This window comes from Macrotis lagotis, chromosome 1, assembly GCF_037893015.1.
Source record: "Macrotis lagotis isolate mMagLag1 chromosome 1, bilby.v1.9.chrom.fasta, whole genome shotgun sequence".
Lineage (NCBI taxonomy): Eukaryota > Metazoa > Chordata > Mammalia > Peramelemorphia > Peramelidae > Macrotis > Macrotis lagotis.
Window position 1 is genome coordinate 508560666 of NC_133658.1, and position 20270 is coordinate 508580935.

The following is a 20270-nucleotide window of genomic DNA, read 5'->3' on the forward strand; positions in this document are numbered from 1 at the left end:
ATCAAAGAGCTAGAGCTGGGAGGGACCTCAGAGCCCATCTAGTCTAAACCCCTTTTTTTTAACAAACCGGGAAACTGAGGCCCAAAGAGGTCTTATGTCTTGTGTGTCTGTGTCTGGGTCTCTGTGTATCTGGGTCTGGGTCTGGATCTGTGTCTGTGTCTGTGTGTGTCTGGTCTGGGTCTGTGTCTGGGTATATCTGAGTCTAGGTCTGTGTCTGTATGTGTGTATAAATTACCAAGCCCATAATTTCACTGATATAAGAAATGACCAGGTAGGAAACTATGTAGCGATGCAGATTGACAATTCTTCTACTGTGTCTAATCTTAGAGACTTGTCTGGGATACTCAGAGAAGAAAGGGCTAAGAAGAAAGAAGGGGAGCTGATTTATGATGGGTTTTAAAAGCCCATCAGAATTTTCTATTTTATCCTTAATATAATAAATAATTTGTCAAAGGCAGTAAGGGAGGAAGTAGTAGGATGCTTGGGGCAAGATCAGGGAGCAGGGGGAGGAGATGGAGGAGAGGAAAAGATACAAATAAGACTGTCTGTGCCAACATAGAGTTTACAATCTGGTAGAAGTAATAGCTAACACATATGCAGTGAATGAACTAAAATACAACCTTGAGAAGTATGTTGATCTAGAGGGTGGGAGGGAGAAAAGAGTCATAAATACAGATCAGACAGAAGTCAGAAGTGTGGTCCCATCAGTGAAGTCAAAGTTGAAGCTTAGTTAAGAGTATTAGATCCTGCAGAAAAGTGAACAAGGATAAGAATTTAGAATAGGCCATTGGATATAATATTAAGAAGGTCCTTAAGAACCACTGGAAATTTCATTTCTGTAGATTGCTTCTAGGTTATAGAATTTAGAAATCTTATGGTTCTGATCTCATTTTATAGATGAAACAGACCAGAAAAGTAAAATGATTTGTCCAATATCGGAGAGATAGTAAACAATAGGATTTGATGGAATTCAAACCTGGGTCTTTTAGACTCTGAATCCACTTTTCTTTTCAATACAACACAAATAGCAAGAGGCCAGTGCCATACTGGGTCCCATTTTAGACTGTCCACCATCCTTCAACACAGGAATTGATTTAAGCAGAAACATGATCAAATATGGTGTTGTGCAAATGAACAGGGACAAAGGAAAACAATATTTATTGATTTCTGCAATTAATGTACATTTTCATATTTGCAAAGCTTTTAATGTGAAGTATAATGCTCCCTTGGCAGCAATCACTTGAATTTTATAACTTGGCATTGAGTTCACAAAATTTTTTCACATTTGTAAAAATCAATTGTGTAACACCATTTTTATTGCATTGTGTGTAAGTGTACATTTTTAAGGAACAGCAGTTCCTCCCTCCAACCCTCCCTTCAACCTCAGAAAGTCCAGTGCCAGGAATCACTAAACAGCCCTCCAGCTGCCACTTCCCTCTGAAGATCTTGACTTATTTTCTGAGAAGTGGAGGTTTTTGGTAGCATTTTTTGCTAGCTCTTGTTGTTTTTTTGTTTTTTACAATAGTTTTCTTTATGCTTTGGAACAAATGATTTTTTTTAGCATTGCTGGTTTGAATGATTCTTGGAACTTGACTTCCCCATGCCAACAACCACTGAAATCTCTTTAATAATCATTAAAACATACTCCATGTATCATTGGAGTTACGAATATGTTTTTAAAAACCACAGAATAAAAACACAGTAAAAAAAAGCAATGAATCATGCATAAGTGCCCTGAAATCACCGAGTGAATTAAAGGTGGGAAACCAGTTCAATCTGGGCCACTCCATGTTAGGAGAAGCAAGCATGTAGCACCATTGCTATCTTCAAATGAAACCCTATCAGAACTGTTTATTGTCATGAGTAAAATGCAATGGATGCTGGTAAGAAAATCTATTCTGGCAATAGTATCAAGGGCCAACTGAAGCTAGGAAAGGATAGAGGGAGGAAAGAAGGCAGGAAGTCCACTTGGGTAGCAGTGAGAGCCTGTAATAAGATAGTAAATATGGGAATGAAAAAGAGAGGTTAGAAATTGAGGGTTGTACAGGGAGAAAGCCCCATTGTCTCTGATCCTTCTTAATGTAACTTGAGGAATATAACAAAGCAAAAGTTAGGCATGAGTATGAATGTCAGGAGTATCAGTTAAGATGCTGATAGGTACATATAGGCAGTTTTGACGTTGGGGTAAATACCTTTGAAACATTGAATTGTTTGCAATCTGAGTGGTTTTTTTGTGTTCTGATGATTTTGTGACCTCTCATTTTTCAGCTGCTGCAGTCTTCCTTGTATCTCTTTATATTAAAGATATCTGGCCAGGAGCAAAACCAGTGAATACATTCCAGGCTCACATCCGTATGATCTGTGATGCCACAGAGTTGTTCAGTAGTGGAGAAACGCCTCAGGAACAAGAAGAAGCAATAATCATGTTGTGTAAGAATATCAGTCTTGCTTCCCAAGACCATTAATTTTATGTAGTGCTTTAAATATTAATAAAGTTTGGTTTTAATAGGGTTTTTGTTGTTTTTCATTTTAACTGACAAAGCCTAATTTTAAGATAAAGAACATGTAGATTTTGGAATCTCAGGGAAGAATCATTAAGAACAACTTTTATCTTCTCATGACATTTTTCATACTATCTAATGATAGTCTCATACCTTTTTGGGAGGCTTTGGAGAAAAAGATTTTTTTTTCACTTAGGCAGAGACTGATTCAATTCTGTGGTACTGAGGTAGGTGTATCTTGGAGAAAAGTGTGCTGATAGATGACAGGAAAGAATGAATAGGAGCAGGGGCGGCTAGGTGGCATAGTGGATAAAGCACCAGCCCTGGAGTCAGGAGTACCTGAGTTCAAATCCGGTCTCAGACACTTAATAATTACCTAGCTGTGTGGCCTTGGGCATGCCACTTAACCCCGTTTGCCTTGCAAAAACCTAAAAAAAAAAAAAAAAAAAAGAATGAACAGGAGCCTGAGAACATACTAAGATACTAAGTAGGTCCAACATCAATAAAGGTCAAAGTGGGAGAAAGAGAAAGCCAGTTCAGGTCACTTTGTGCTTCCATTTCCTCATCTATAAAAAAGTGTTGTAGACTTGATGAAAGTTGTGTTACATTCTGCAAATAAGAACCTAGTGAATTTCCACAAAAGCCTCTTGAATTCTTTAATTTTCATTATGGGCCCATTTTCTCACAGGAGACGCACAGACACCAGCTAACTTCCTTAAGGGTTCTACATAGTCAGCAACATTTTTTATTTGTAAAACAGTAATAACATTCTCATCTTCCTTGTGGTGAAAATCTTGACCTGACTAGATCTATTTGCTGTCCCTAAAAAGGTCTTTTTTTTTTAAACTTTTGTTTTTTTATCTGCTACAAAAACATATGGCCAGTTTCATTGATTTATTCTGTTCTTTATGCTGATACCATAGTGTTATTCTTGCTTTCTCTCCACCTTCAGTCTAGGTGAAGGGGAAATACCATGTTTGTTTTTAAACATATGGTAGGTAGTTGTATTATCAGCTCAGACCGCCAGACCTCTATAATGAACATTTTCTTGTAAAGGAAGAGTATTATTGTCAGGAGCAGTGATGAGAACAGAATCTAGGGTACAGTTATTGCCCTGTGGCTGCTCATGGCTAGGACTTGCATCTTCTTGTTCTTTGATTTGGTCCTGAGGCTGTGAGGTGCATGTGGGGTTGTTTTGAAAACTTCTGGCCTTTTGGACAAAGAAGAGCAAGTTGAAGATATCATTCCATGGGCACTTAGATTGTGAACGGGCACCCCTGTGGATGGATCAGAAAAGGAAACGAGTTAAAGACATTGGCTAGGCAACACATTATCACACAGGGAGGTTTTCCTTTATTTCACTCCTATAAGTAAAAAGAGGGGAGCTGAGGGAAAGAAAAACTACTTGAGAAACCCCCAGAACTTAAAGGATAATAATGATCTGCTAAGTGCCATTCCTTACTTTCTGTCCAGCTCTCTAATCATCTTTGAGCTTCAAAATTCTAGAATATTTGACATTCAGAGTGAATGTGAAGTGGGAAAAATAATCTTATATGCTATCCACACATTGATGTGGTCAATTGTAAGTATAGAGTATTTCACCTCCTTGTCTCATAGGGGATGAACCAATTAGGAATTTGGTTCATTGGGTCCAAAATATCCTTTAAAATGCTATCAACCCCAAAACATTTTTTAAAATTTTGATCCTACCCATCCACTAAAGGAGCTTTACTATCATTGTAAGAGTATTATTCATTCCCTTTAGAAAAATAAGAAAATGGGCAAGGAATGGGGTGGAGGGGGAGACCTGTTCTCTTTATCTAAAAATGCAAAGTGCTGAGGTTCACCTGGTTTATGTCTAGAGATGCAATAAGTCACCACCATCCATTTTTCCAAGTTCATATTATTGAGCCATTTTATTGTAAATAGTTATTTGCTTAGTGCATTTATTGGTTATATGTTATGGGCTCATAAAAAAAAAGTCAAGATGAACAATTTCTCATTTCCTCAAAATTGTACAGTATCTTAACCAAAGCTGGTTTGAGATTCGTAACAGGTATTCTATTCCTTCTTTACCCTCTGCAGACCTTTGATAATTCTAGATCCTTCTCTCTTCATTCTTCCCACTCATGTTATACACTAAACTGAGGACAAATTTCATTTTTCTTTATGTTGATAAACCTTCTAAATAGGATTCTGTTCAGTGACTAACAATTTGTATCAGATGAATAGAAAAGATAGCATATTTGCTTGTTTAACAAAAAATCTTATTTAAAAAATGGTAACTTCTCCATTGCCAACAAGTTTCTGACTTTTGTCTACAAATACCCTATAAAGTAAACCTGGAGGAATTATCTGTACACAAGAAAGCAGATTTTAGAATTTTTAGCCTTTGAGTTTCTGACTCTAGCTTAGTCTACTGAGCACCCATCTCTGGATAAAGAACTTAGTAAAGTGTTTTATGCACACTGGGAGTTTTGAAAACCATTTATGATGCCCAAGTTAACTTCATTCTCACTAGAATGACAGCTACCCCATAGAAAGATTGTAACTCTATTGTTAATTTATCTACCTGAGCTCACCAGAAAACTGACTTACCTTATTGGAACTGAGCCAGACCACGACATGTAGAGCAAAATTAGGAAGAGAAGCACCACAAAAGTTGCAAGACTGACCCAAAAAGCAATGACGATTGAATCTGTTGGCAGGAATAAAGGGCATTTCAGTGTTAAATTGATGCTGTCCAAAAGGGGATGCAATTGAGCCAGGTATAGTCAAAATGATGCTCTGTGAAGAGGTAAAAATTTTGCCAAATGTTTGACAAGTAAACATGAATTCATAGATAATGTGGAAATTTAGGAACTGACATCATGGGGGAAAATAACAGAACCGGGAATAAGAGATGTCTGTTTCAAAATATGTAAATGTAAAGGAAATTACTACAGAATTATAATGGCCAAGTTTGGACACAGAAAAGTAAGTAAAAACACTTTCCTCTCATAGCAGAGGCAAGAGACTGCGTGTGCAATGTTGGGTAAATCATATCCAACCTCAGTCATTCACTAGCTGTGTGACCCTGTACAAATCACTTAATCCTGTGTGTCTGTTTTCTCATCTGTAAAATGAACTTGGGAAGAAAAGGCAAACCAGTCCAGTATTTTGGCCAAGAAAGGCTCAAATGGAGACATGAGGAGTCAGGGCTGAAAAAATTGACTAAACATGTGTGAGGAATGTAAGGTGTTGATCATAGGTTGTGGAGAGGGTCCCTGAGGGAATCCATTACAAAGGGGGAATGGCCCAGCCAATCACAAAACAGTTTTCCTAATCCAATTCCAGAGATGACAAACCCCAAACCAGTTCTCAACCAGTCAAGAGTGATCTAGAGATCTTGACCTAAAGCAACTGAGTTTGTGCAATTAAGTAATTGAATATTAACCCACACACCCCCTGTGATGATTAGGGTTCATCAGCATATCATATCATATGATGTGTGTGGGGGGGATCATATTAGGGGCATGTCATCGAATGAGTGGACCTCTTGCATTGTAACTCAAACTCTGAGAGCCTATGAAAATCCAGGAGGGAGGGGAAAGTTTCTGAAGACTAAATTACCTGTTATTCCAAGGCCATTTCGTGCCTCATGCCAGGTGAAGTAACCATATCTTGCAAAGTTAGTGAATAAAATCTACAATTTTCTCTCATTCTAGCAGGTTTTTCTTTCATTCATTTATAACAAGATACAAAAATTTTCTACTTTGAAGCTGCAACCCAACTGGAGACAATACAGCATAGAAATATATGCCATGGTTACAGTAAGATAATTTGGGGGAGAAAGGTACTAGGAGGTAGAGAGAATCAGGAAATGCTTCCTGTAATGAAGGTATTGCTGGAGCTGCATCTTTTCTGAGTGAAATTGGTTACTTTTGCTGAGATGATTTTTTCCTGTAAAGAAACTTCATGGGAGAAGAGAAGCCTCTAAGAACATAGTCAAGTATTGGAAGCTTTCTTGTTGAAGGTATTCAGCAACAAACCCATAACAATGAACAAAAATTGCAGAAGTAAATTTAACCTAAAAATTTTAAAAAAATCAAAGTCAAGAGAAACTTCTTAACATTTGGAGCTATTCAAAAATGGGGAGAGCTGCCTTGGAAAGTGGTGAGTTCCTTACTCCACAATTCACACCTCAGCCTTTAACCAGGCTGCAGGACCAATTGTCTGAGACTTAAAAGAATGGAGATTCCTTTTGTGTATTACTGGGATCAGATTACCTGCTCTCAAATTCTATGTTCTTTTATACATCTTTGTTACAAGGGATGCTTGTAAATAGGGGAAGGGAAGGGGTGTGTGTGTGTGTGTGTGTATGGGGGGGGACGACAAAAATGAGATTAAAAAAGCAGAGAAGTGGGGCGGCTAAATGGCATGGTGGATAAAGCACCGCCTCTGGAGTCAGGAGTACCTGGGTTCAAATCCAGTCTCAGACACCTAATAATTACCTAGTTGTGTGGCCTTGGGCAAGCCACTTAACCCCATTTGCCTTGCAAAAAGCCTAAAAAAAAAAAAAGCCACAAGAACTTTGGCTTAGGAATATTTGTCAGATCAGTTCAAGACAATTTTACAATTGAAAGAGAACTCCAAGGAAGCACCTACTCTGAAATCAAGAAAACCTGAGTCAAATCTACCTTCAGACACTTGATACTTATAAGTTATGTTGCAGCCAAAAAAAAAAAACTCCAAGGTAATTTAATGCACACCCAACATTTTATACATAAAAGAGGAACAGATCCAAAGATGTTTTGACTAGTTTCATATAGTATTAGGACTAGAAATCATTTCCAATGCCTAGTCTTTGCTCTTTCTAGTGTATTGTGACACTTCTTTGTGAACCAAATGCCCCTTTCCCCCATAAAAAGCAAATCATGGAAAATATTCAAATTTTCTTTAATATGAAATAAAAGTCAACAAGCACTTATTAAGCCCATAATATGTCCCAGGAATTGTTCTAGATATTGGAATTTCATTGCAAAGGTCAAAGTCCCTGTCCTGTGGTATTTCCACTGGTATTTCGATTATGTACAAAATAAAAACAGTGATTTGAGCAGGCAACACTAACTGATAGAATCAAGAAAGATCTCTTAAAGAAGGTAGATAGCAACTCATAATAAAAATGACAAACCTACCTAAATTAAATTGCTATTTAGTGTCATGCCAATTAAACTTCCAAAAAATTAGCTAGAAAAAAAGGGCAACCAATTCATATGGAGGAAGAAAAAGTCAAGAATATCAAAAAAATTTACAAAGAAATGCCATACCAAATCTAAAATTTATTATAAAACATCAGTTATCAAAACTGTCTGGTACTGGCTAAGAAATAGAGTGGTGGATCAGTGGAATAGATTAGGTGCAAAGGAGACAGCAGTAAATGACTAGCATCATCTGCTTGATAAATCCAAACCTGCTCTTCAATAAAAAAACAAACAAACTGGGAAACCTAGAAGACAGTATGGAAGAAACAAGGAATAGGCCAACATCATACATTGTATACCAAAAAAAAAAAAGTCAAAATGAATGCAGGATTTAGACATAAAAGGTAATATTATAAGCCAATTAGAATAGTTTACCTGTCTATAGATTCATAGAAAGGGGAGCAGTTTATGACCAAAGAAAAGAATATTATAAAAAACAAACTGGATAATTCTGATTATGTTAAGTTTTTGCGCAAACAAAACTACTGCAATTAAAATTAAAAGAAATGTATTAAGTTGGGAAGCAATTTTTAGTGTTTCTGACAAAGGACTCATTTCTAAAATTTATAAAGAACTGTGTCAAGTTAAAAAAATTGATCAAAGGATATGGAAAGTTAATTTTCAGACAAATCAAAGCTATCTGTAGTCATGAATAATTGCTCCAAATCATTGATTAGAGAAATACAAATTAAAACATATTTGAGGTACAATCCCACATTTCTCAGATTGATCAATATGACTATCAAAATGGTGATTTCTGGGGGGATGTGGGAAAACTGGGACACTAATGCATTGTTGGTAGAGTTGTGAACTGATCCAACCTTTCTGAAGAGCAATTTGAAATTATGCCCAAATGGCAATAAAAATGTGCATACCCTTTGATCCAGCAATACAATTACTAGGTCTGTATCCTGAAGAGATCATGAAAAAAGGGAAAAAATCCCACAAGTACATATTCATAGCAGTTCTTTTTGTAGAGGCAAAGAATTGGAAATTGAGGGGGAAACCCATCAATTAGGGAATAGCTGAACAAATTGTGATTTAAGTAGGTGATGGAACACTAAGAAATCATGAGGGACAGGATTTTGGAAAAGTTTGGAAAGACTTGTATGAATTGATGCTGAGAGAAATAAGTAGAACCAGAAGAACATTATACACATTAATAACAACATAGGGTGATGATCAAACATGATGGACTTGTTCATTTCAGCAGTATAATAATCAAAGACAATTTTAAAAGACATGATAGAAAATGCCATCCATATCAAGAGAAGGAAGTGTGGAGTCTAAATGAAGACCAAAGCTTATTATCTTTGACTTTTAAATGTTGCTATGTTTTATATCGTTTTTTTCTTTTGTTTTCTTACATTTGAATCTGATTCTTTTCTCACATGTTCAATATCGATCTATGTTTAGCATGTGTATAAATATAGAATTTATATCAGGTTGCTTTCTCCAGAGAAAGGGGAGGAGGGAAGGGAAGGAGGGCGAAGAAAATGTAAAACTCAAAATCTTGCAAAAAAATTGAGTGGTTTAAAACTACTGTTGCATGAAGTTGGAAAAACAAATAAGATATATAAATTAAAAAATAAAAGAAGGTAGGTAGCACTTATAGATTAGAGGCAGATTCTGAGAGACAGCTTACATGGGATAAGCAGTGCAGACATAGAAGTTAGTTTGTGCATAGACTAGGAGGCGGAATGTTTTCTATGGAGAGGAGCAAGGAGACCAATTTGGCTGGAACCCAGAGGGCCTGGGGCTGCTGGAGGGAGACAATGTCACCAACCTGGAAAGAGGTTGGAGCCCGTTTGGGAGGGATTTCATGTCAAAGGTAGATTCTGAATAAATCTTTGAAACTAGAGAATTCCTTCTAAACTCCCTCTGGGAAACAGATAAGAGGTCAACAATATGATAATTAGTCATCTGCCATCCTCCCAGGAAACAGACATACATACACACATGCACATATTTTTTAAAAAGTTTTGTTCTGTATGTCCAAAGGGCAACAAAAATGAGCATACCCTTTGACCTAGCAATACCACTACTGGGTCTATACCCTGAGGAGATGATGAAAAAGGGTAAAAACATCACTTGTACAAAAATATTTATAGTAGCCCTGTTTGTGGTGGCAAAGAATTGGAAATCAAGTAAATGTCCTTCAGTTGGGGAATGGCTTAGCAAACTGTGGTATATGTATGTCATGGAACACTATTATTCTATTAGAAACCAGGAGGGATGGGATTTCAGGGAAGCCTGGTGGGATTTGCATGAACTAATGCTGAGTGAGATGAGCAGAACCAGAAAAACATTGTACACCCTAACAGCAACATGGGGATGATGATCAGCCTTGATGGATTTGCTCATTCCATCAGTGCAACAGTCAGGGACAATTTGGGGCTGTCTGCAATGGAGAATACCATCTGTATCCAGAGAAAGAACTGTGGAGTTTCAACAAAGACCAAGGACTATTACCTTAAATTTAGGAAAAAAAAAACTGTTATGTCTGATCTTGCTATCTCTTACGTTTCTTCCTTAAGGATGTGATTTCTCTCTCATCACACTCAATTTGGATCAATGTACAACATGGAAACAAAGCAAAGACTGACAGATTGCTTTCTGTGCATGGGGGTGGGGTGGGGGAGGGAAGTAAGATTGGGGGGAAAATTGTAAAACTCAAATAATATCTTTAATAAACAATACAGGGGGGCGGCTAGGTGGCGCAGTGGATAGAGCAGTGGCCCTGGAGTCAGGAGTACCTGAGTTCAAATCCGGCCTCAGACACTTAATAATTACCTAGCTGTGTGGCCTTGGGCAAGCCACTTAACCCCATTGCCTTACAAAAACTAAAAAATAAATAAATAAACACAATACAAACCATCAAAAAAGTTTGGTTCTGAGTAATTATTATCTTGATTTACACAAAGTAACTGTGTTGTGTTCTAGTGTGTTGCTCAGTAATTTCCATCTCCACTAGGGATCTGCATTTAAGAGAGGTAAGCATTCCCTCTAAACCTTGAAAAGTGATTTGTACAGTCAATATCATTGAATCAGAAAGCATAATTGGGTTAACTTGGGATATACTAGGAAATACTTAATAACTGGCTCTCAAAAAATAACACCCACAATGTAGAGGGGAGATGATTTTGAATTTAATCTGCATTATTGACATTTTCTGCATCACTTTCTTAAATCTAGTCAACCAAGGAAACAATAAATCAAGCCCTTGTTTGTAGTGTTTGCTGATGCCAAGGTTTAAATGTTCACACTCAAAATTTAACAATCTGTAAAGGGTCCAAGGCTACATTTGGACTGAGGTCTTCCTGACTTCACACCCAGTATCCTATCTTCTGTGCCACCTAGATGCCTACAGGTTATAATGGTGGCTTCCAAGACTAAGCTAAGTTTCAAAAGTCTGAGTTTTTTTGTTTTGAAATGCTTGCAAGGACCTGACTTCCCCTCCTTTAACTCTCTCTTCTCTGCACTAGTTTTTCTCTCCTTTTTCTTTTAATTTGCTCATTATTCCTGTGCTGCAGCTTCTCTCCATTTCAGCTAATGAAACTCTGACCAGAGTGGAGGATGCCATCTCCCCAGTTAGGGCTGCTGCTCAAACCCAGCTCCTTCCTTAGATCTGTAGAATCTCAGGCTCATGGACCTTTATTATACATGAAATATAGAGAAAGCTTTGGGAAAGTATACTAAACAATCTTCCAAGTGACTAACATTCTACATAAAAGGAATAAAAAAGATTAAAAATGCCATTTACCCTACAAACCCCAACAAGTTTCTATGTGACATAATCAAAAAATGCTTAAGATCTAGCCTATTTTCTCTTCTCTTTCATCTACAGAATTTGAAACACTATGGCCCAACCTGCCAAATTTTCATCAAGTTGTCCAAGATGGCAGTCTAATTCTTAGACTGAACTGTGGAGGCTCATTTTTTTTGTCTTCAGTCCAAATGATCTACAGTTTTCTTAATTCATGCCTATTATAATATATCCATGAAATACACTGCAGTTAAGAGGCCAGATAGAATGGGGACACAATATACATTGATTTTATTGGTCTGAACATGCTGACTATGATACTTTTACAATTTTTAAGATTAAATTTTTTAATTAAAATTTTAATCATCGAAAATCTGTCTTCTCTAGCTTTTACATCCCCACCCTGATTGAGAGGGAAAGAAAAACACAATCACTGTAACACACAATTATTGACATCAAATAAGCAAAACAAAATCCTTCATCACTCATACTGAGGGATGGAGGAGAATGGGTAGCATATTTTATCACAAATTCTCTAGAACAGGACTGTCCAAAATGCGGCAGACCCTATACGGCCCACAAGGCAATTTTTATGTGGCTTGCCTGTGGGTGTACTAAATGCTTTAGTAAACGAGGCTGAGCTACCTCAGAGCTCTCACTAAAATGGCAAATCAAAATATACTGTCTATTGTTTCAATAAAAACTTTTAAAAGTAAGTTTGGGGGCAGCTAGGTAGTGCAGTGGATAGAGCACTGGCCCTGGAGTCAGGAGTACCTGAATTCAAATCCGACCTCAGACACTTAATAATTACCTGTGTGGTCTTGGGCAAGCCACTTAACCCTACTGCCTTGCAAAAACTAAAAAAAAAAAAAAAAAAAAAAAAAAAAAAAAAAAAAGTATGTTCGGACAGCCCTGCTCTAGAATCATGGTTTGTCATTGAATTGATCAGAATTTCTAAGTCTTTCAAAATTATTTATCTTTATAATATTGTTGTATAAATTCTTCTCCTGGTTCTGCTCAGTTCACTCTACATCAGTTCATACAAATCTTCCTGGGTTTCTCTGATGCTTTTCCCTTCATCATTTCTCCATTACAGTCATATATCATAAATTATTAAGTCATTTCCCATTTAATGAATAGCTTCCAATTCTCTGACACCATAAGCAGAACTGCTAAAAATATTTTTTACACATTGGTCCTATTCTTCTTTCTTTGTTCTCTTTGGGTCATAGACCTAGAAATGGTATTGCTGGTTCAAAAGGTATGCACTATTAATAAGTTTGGGACATTAATTATAACTTAGGTAGAGATTAAGTCTGCCAGTAAGTAACCCAAGAAACTTGTTCTGCTGAGCCCAATCTGTCTTCCCAGCTATGTTACCATCCCTCCTATATACCATAACAAGAGGGAAGGACTTGCTATCTATTGAGCTTGATTCACATTCTTTTCATTATTCATGCCATTTTTCACACCACTAATGACTTCACTTTTCATAATCCTATGCAGAATTCCTATACATTCTTCAAGATTGATTTTTTTTAAAAAAATCTCTATTATATGCATTGTTGATGGAGTTGTGCTCTAATCCAACCATTCAGGAGAGCAATTTGTAACGATGCCCAAAGGGCTCTAAAATTGTGTATACACTTTGATGTAGCAGAATACTACTAGGTCTGTATCCCAAAAAGATCATAAAAAAGAGGAAAGACCAACAGGTACAAACATATTTATAGCAATTCTTTTTGTTGCAGCAAAGAATTGGAAATTTAAGAGATGCCTATTAGTTGGGAATGGCTGAACAAGTTGTGATATATGAATGTAATGGAATATTATTGTTCTTTAAGAAATGAGGAGCAAGGGGCGGCTAGGTGGCACAGTGGATAGAGAGTACTGGCCCTGGAGTCAAGAGTACCTGAGTTCAAATCCGGCCTCAGACACTTAATAACTACCTAGCTTTATGGACTTGGGCAAGCCACTTAACCCCAATTGCCTTACAAAAACCTAAAAAAGAGAAATGAGGAGCAAGCAGATTTCAGAAGAACCTGGAGACACTTATATGAACCATGATGCTGAGTGAAGTGGGCAGAACCAGGAGCAGTAACAGCAACATTGTGTGATGATCAACTATGATAGACTTAACTCTTCTCAGTAATGCAGTAATCAAAGATAATTCTAAAGATGTTATGGAAAATGCCATCTATATCCAGAGAAAGCACTGCGGAGTCTGAATGCAGATCAAAGCACACTATTTTCACTTTTTAATTTTTTTACTTTCTCTGTGGTTTTCTTGTTTTGATTCCTTTTTACAGCATGACTAATATGGAACTGTGTAACATGACTGTGCACATATAACCTATATCAAGATAGGAAGAGAGAAAATTTTACAAAATAAATGTTGATGTATAATCCATATTAGATTGCTTGCTGTCATAGGGAGGGGAGGGGGGGAGGGAAGTTAAGGAAGTAGAAAAATGTGGAATTCCAAAGTTTATAAAAAGATGAATATTGAAAACTATCTTTCCATGTAATTGGAAAAAAGATAATAAAGAGAAAAAAAATCTCTATTACAAAGCCTTCCCTAGTCTCCCTAACCAAGAGTGGCCTCTCCTTCTGGCAGCTGGTGGCAGAATGATTAGATCTTTGGACCTAGAATAGGAAGATCTATTTTTCTACTATAGTTTTAGACACTAGAAGTTTAACTTCCCTTGGTTAGTGGAGTTTTACTCTCCATACAATGATAAACTTTTTCACACATTTTGTACTATTTATATCCCAATGATTTTGAACCCCTTAAAGGTTATCTAAACTCCTTCCCCTGCCAATTTGATTCTTTATATCCACCCACCATGTTTCAAATAAACGCTACCAGCCCTTCTACTGTGTCCTATAGAATGCTTGTTCCATAGGCAAGAAAATTCCCTTTATCCTACATCTTTGTCTCTTCCTCTATTCCCATCTACAAGTATATTAAAAGCTGGATCTTCCCCTAATGACACAGCTCCTCTGGTAACTTTTCCCAGTACTATCTGTACCCTCTCTCATTTCCCTCATCTCACTGGTCAAGGAGGGGAAATTGGAATACTCCTTGCTCTCCATCACCACTTCTGGATTCTCTCCCTTTCTTCATCACTCCCCTCCTCCTTTAAGGTTCATTATATGCATATCTACTATCCAATCAAAATCCTGGTAACTATTATCTTCAGACCTCTAGGTCTTCCTTCTTTGATGAGATTGGTACACATTCACAATTTTCCCCTCCTTCCCAACTCTTGCCTTCATACTAAGGAACTTCAGTATATATATATATATATATATATATATATATATGTATATATATATATGTATACATATATATATATGTATATATATATATATATATATATATATATACATATATATATATAATCTATCGGTTTTTCACTTCTTCTACTTCCCTTATAAAACACTATTCTTCATCCACATTAAACCCTGGACTTCTCAGTTCTTTCTCAGGCTATCTCCCTTGCACTAGTCACTCCTCTTTTCCTTACCTTGATCCATTGGTGAAAAAATTCAACTCTATGCTGTGCTCTTGAATCTTAACTCCCCTTATTTTGCTGCTGATTATACCCTGCCAAACCTCAGTCTTGGAATACTTCCACCATTCACTGGTTTTGCTCCTATACATGGGCTGCTGAGAAATCATGCAATGGTTCTAATTGGGTCCACTACAAATTAATGTTACATGTATAACCTATATCAGATTGCTATTGGGGAAGGGAAAGGGAAGGGAGGGAGGAAGGAAGATCTTACAAAAAATGGATGATGTAATTGGAAAAATAAAACTACAATTAAAAAAAACAACAACCAAATTTATGTTACACAACTTCAACCAGACCCATATTTCTGCTGGGCAATCTTTTCATACTTCTTCCATCAACTCACTATCACACTCGCTATAGCAACTCTTCCAACTCTTTTCATCCTTCCTCAAACCTCCCATGACTTCCATTCCTCTGACCCTCTCAACCAAGAATCTTGTCTCATATTTAATGGAAAAAAAAATGTAAGCCATTTGACATGAACTTCCTCTTTTCTTCCCTTTCCCATATCATCTCCCTCATATACCTTCTACCACTATCTCCTCTTTCACCCTTGTTTCACATGAAGAAGTGGTCTTACACCTTTGCTCTTTTGTATGCAACTTGGTTTAGTGCCTTATTTTCCAGCTTACCAGACAGGACCTCCTCTTCACTGGGAATCCCATGGTGGAGAGTAGGGTGGAGTGGGTATAATACCACACATCTAACTATATGTAGGCTTCTGCTGCTGATGTTGCCCTTATTCTTCTGGGAGTGGATAGAAAATTTCCCTCTTTCCTGTTGCAAGACAGTATGTCACCTCCCAACACCACCTTCAAGCCTTCCTTGAGAAGAAGTCCAAAGATCATTAGGCATTGACAAGCTCCATCAGCTCCAAACAAGTGCAATGCTGGTTCCAGTAGTCATTCACTATGTTGAGGCCTGAGAATTGGCACCTGTGTTGACTGAAGACTGCTATAGCTAGAGCTTAGCACTGACCTCTTTTGCAAAGGACTAGTGGTGTCCTCTGCTCTGGGTCCAGTGACAGGCTCCTGTTTTAAAAATAACACTGCCACAGGTAAAGCCATTGTCTTCCTATGTTAGATGCAGCCACTACTAGGGCCTAAGCTCTTCTCTTTATGATGTAGTGGGCACTGCTGCTCCCTCCAAGGAGACTGCACAAGGGAACCCCTTCACCTAAACTTCTCTGCAAGATTCAAAGTTGCCATTTATAGCCAAGTTATCAAACTCCCCAGTCCCCACCACAACAGCCTGAACCAGATTTAAATGTAATTGGGAAACAAATAAAAATACAATACAATATAGATAATGTTAATTTATGGTTTTCTAAGTAAATTTAGATGGGCATCCAATTGTATTTGAGTTTGACTACTTGTTATAGGATCAAAATTGTAAGCTGTTCTTTTAAGCTTTTAAAATTGATGCATCCCTGTGTTCACCTCAAATCAATATTTGGCACAGTTCTTGAAAGGTCTCTGGGCTCTTGAGGAGGCTCAAGTGTCTCCCTAAGTTCATTTCACTAAAGACTGCCCACAAAATTCATATAGCCTCCCAATGTGCTTCCCAAATGCCAAATTAAGTCCCAATTGGTTCCTTCAACTTCAGATTGTTTTAACACAATCTCCAAATTCCATTCTTTAGGGAGGGATCAAGCCATAGAAGTGCTGGAAAATGTCTAACAATTGACTCTCCAAAAAGAAAAAAGGAAAAAAAAAGGTAGGTAGGACATACTTTTAAGTATAATGTACATTACTGACATTTTTTCCATCTCTTGTTTTAGTCTAAACGAACAAGCCCTGTTTTCTGGGGTATAAACATTCCCACACAAAATTTTACTGTTGGCTCTCTTGAACCGTTTAGACCTTCTTGGCATGCAAATCATAATCTCCCCAAAACAAAAATTATATAACTTATACAAAGGACAGTTTGTTCATCTTCATCTGGTCATGGTTCTTAAAGACATAGCCTATATCCTTATCTATTTGCTATAGTCCCACAAATTTCCTCAGAGCAATAAGGGGCATCTCAGAGTATTCAGTCAGCTCCAACAAAAGTATGGAGGCCAACAGGATCATTTTCCTCTACATCTCTCTTTACCCACTTCTGGAGGTCATTCCAATGGAATCCTGACTAATTAACAGAAATCAGTTTACTTAGTAAAAGTAGTGAAAGCATATTCAACAAGGTTATTGCATTGAATTAGTTGGTTCTGAATCAATGTATATGTTGGGCAAGTTGAGCTGTTCCTATATCTATGTTGTTACCCATACTAGTCAACTGGTCAGAAGCCTGAGAGAGAAAACTGCTGATTCCCTGTTCACTGTTTTTTTAATACTTTATATATCAGTGGTTTAGCCAGAACATCCTAAGCCCAGGAAAAACTAGTCTAAGCTTTTGCTCTGGCAAACAATTAATGCCAATTTACAATATGGTCAGTGTTTAGATTTTAGTTTTAGATTTTAAGTAACAACACCCTCTGGAAAACTTTTTATTATTGAAGCTAGTTAAAAGTGGCAACATTTTTAAGAATTTTAAAGCTATCAAAAGATAAGAATATGGAATTACTTAAGTAAGGCAGTGTATAAGGAATCTTCACTTCACTTTACTAATGTCCTTGTACATTAGTTGAAGGTGACCATCTTCTTCATCCTGCCAATTCTACCATTAATTGAGTGGTGTATTATTACCAGAATTTTTGGGACTACTTAGCAAGAGTAAACCATAATAAGATACCAAAAAATAATATTTTGCACCTCTCTTCAAGACATTTTCCCAACTAATTTACAGAAATGTGATGTAATATCCATTGCCACCAATTCTGTGTTCTGATCCACATCACTTCCCATAACATACTCATTGCTTATTAAAGAAGAGTAGAGGGCGGCTAGGTGGAGCAGTGGATAAAGCACCAGCCCTGGAGTCAGGAGTACCTGGGTTCAAATCCGGTCTCAGACGCTTAATAATTACCCAGCTGTGTGGCCTTGGGCAAGCCACTTAACCCCATTTGCCTTTCAAAAACCTAAAAAAAAAGAGTAGAGAGGGCAGTCATTTAATAGCTAGTTCCCAAAGAAATGATGGCTTTGGCCATCCCCGCACCCTGAAATTCAATGACTCCTTTTTTTTTTTATTTTTTTGCACAAGGCAAATGGGGTTAAGTGGCTTGCTCAAGGCCACACAGCTGGGTAATTATTAAGCGTCTGAGACCGGATTTGAACCCAGGTACTCCTGACTCCAGGGCTGGTGCTTTATCCACTACACCACCTAGTCGCCCCTCAATGACTCCTTTAAAAAGAATACTCATACTGGATCTGTATTTCATTATTTTGGGATGTTTTATGAAAGACTGAATATAGGCAATAACCACAAATATCTACTGATATGGCAATCTTGTATTGATTGATAATGGTTGAAAAATCTAGAGCCTGCTCCAGATTAAGGTAACAAATGTATTTTAGAGTTTGTGTCCCCCCACTGAATTATTACTGATGATGTGATTTTTATGGAAAGATTGCTGAATCTAGAGGAAGGGGGAAACCTGAGTTTGACTTTGGTTCTGTCAGTTACTAGTAATGTGACTAAGGCAAGTCACTTTGGAGATAGTTTCCTCATCTGTAAAATGGAAATAATGCTTCCATTGCCTGCCCTAAAGTTTGCAGTGAAGAAAGCACTTGGTAAACCTTAAAGCATTAAGGGAACATTAATTGTTATTCTCATAATATGAAAAAAGTGGGAAATATGTAAATAGAGTACAGAATTTGAATGCAGTACATTTCTCTGATAGACAATGAAACTAGTTTACTGCAGAGTGATAACCCATGTTTATGCCCAACTTTTAACTTTCTGTGACTAGGTTTGATATTTCACATATGAAGATTTAAGGTCACCTTCCTTTTAGGGATGTGACGGTTCCCAGGCTGCTGACAAACAGGAAAGAGTTTTGGATTGGGCTCAGAATGTATCTGAGTTTTTTCCAAAGTTAAAAAGAAATTACTTTTAGATTATATATAATTTCCCAGTCCTTATTAGAGCAGATTGCTGTTAATCTTATTACGATAATGTCCTCACTGAAGTCTATTATATAATAAAAAGCTGTTAAAACCGAATTGTCTATCAATAAAGAAATAAGAATATATTTGGAAATTAAGAATAGTTTAATGGATTTCTCTTGTCAAATTTTACTTTTATAGCTAGAAAGGATGGTAGGAGGAAGAAAACCTCTGGATGAAATATGAATATTTAGGAATCTTAAATATTATTTCGAATTATCATAATAAGCAAATGGAGCAAATTTTGAAGCACTGTTTTCATATATCAAAGTATCATAGCATCAATATTAATTTTCATCTGTGAGGCCTCAGCATCTTGCCTCAATGAATTGACATTTCATTCATAAAGTCCCTTACTCTTAATGGAACTACAGCCTTTGGTTGGGAATTTTAGTGGGAAATGCATGAAGGTAACCAAGGATTTCCTTGCTGGATTCCATTAAATTGCTCAGTGGGGCTAAATACTTATAGTTTTGTCATACTTGAATAAGGCAAGATAATCCTCCAAATACCACATTAGAGAATTAGGGTATAGATAATAATCACATGTTTTTCTTATTGGGGAATGTTAAGTTAAACAGGTTGTTAAAAATTTTTTTGTTAAAATCAAAACTATTTCCTACAACAAATTGGTTAGATATATCATATTTTATACATATATATGTATAAATATATATATAAATATATATATATGCTATGTATATAGTTGCTGATCTGTGACAGTGGGAGGAATTTTCACACCAATAAAATCACACATATAAAAAGGTTGAAATTAATTTCCTAAGGAAAAAAAATCTATCAACATCAACTAACAGTTGTGTGAGCTGACATTGTACAGCACATATTCAAAGACTTTAAAAAAAATTTCAATTACAAAAAATGTATAAGTATTTGGGTCAGCCCTCTCAACTTCTGTGCTTTAATAATATTTCCTTGACAGTTTAATTGAATGCTTAGTACTTACATTTGTTAGCCTTCAACTTTCTTTCATCTACTTGAGGAAGATCCACATAATCCATATAGTATTCGTAGTCATAGTAAGAGTTAGAGTTAGCTGTAGAGTTAGTTCTGTTTGCCATTTCAGTTATGTCTCCAGAGTGCAATGAAAGGGGAGTAGGGCCCTTTTATGTAGA

The 20270-nt window shown here is 36.8% G+C and overlaps 2 protein-coding genes across 4 annotated transcripts in view; one reads left to right on the forward strand and one right to left on the reverse strand.

Annotated features, from left to right (window-relative positions):
- URB1 (URB1 ribosome biogenesis homolog) overlaps positions 1 to 2982 on the forward strand; it is a 107269-nt gene extending 104287 nt beyond the window's left edge. For all 3 annotated transcript variants that reach the window (XM_074214114.1, XM_074214115.1, XM_074214116.1), the window contains one exon: positions 2269 to 2982. In XM_074214114.1, coding sequence (XP_074070215.1) covers positions 2269 to 2465 — 197 coding nt within the window. In that variant the 3' untranslated portion in view covers positions 2466 to 2982. The remainder of the gene's footprint in view (positions 1 to 2268) is intronic.
- Positions 1131 to 20220, reverse strand: MRAP (melanocortin 2 receptor accessory protein). Its single transcript, XM_074214117.1, has 3 exons — positions 20102 to 20220; positions 5100 to 5199; positions 1131 to 3778 (listed from the first exon to the last, which is right to left on the reverse strand). The coding sequence occupies exons 1-3, from the start codon at positions 20214 to 20216 to the stop codon at positions 3517 to 3519; spliced, it is 477 nt and encodes a 158-aa protein (XP_074070218.1). The 5' UTR covers positions 20217 to 20220; the 3' UTR covers positions 1131 to 3516.
- Positions 20221 to 20270: the final 50 nt, after the last annotated feature.

Excerpts from the sequence above, each read along its gene's own strand:
- MRAP (XM_074214117.1), bottom strand. The coding sequence starts at position 20,216 with ATGGCAAACAGAACTAACTCTACAGCTAACTCTAACTCTTACTATGAC. Across the intron at positions 5,200-20,101 it reads AAAGTTGAAGGCTAACAAAT|ATTCAATCGTCATTGCTTTT; the intron begins GTAAGTACTAAG and ends TCCTGCCAACAG. Across the intron at positions 3,779-5,099 it reads TCTGGCTCAGTTCCAATAAG|GGGTGCCCGTTCACAATCTA; the intron begins GTAAGTCAGTTT and ends ATCCATCCACAG.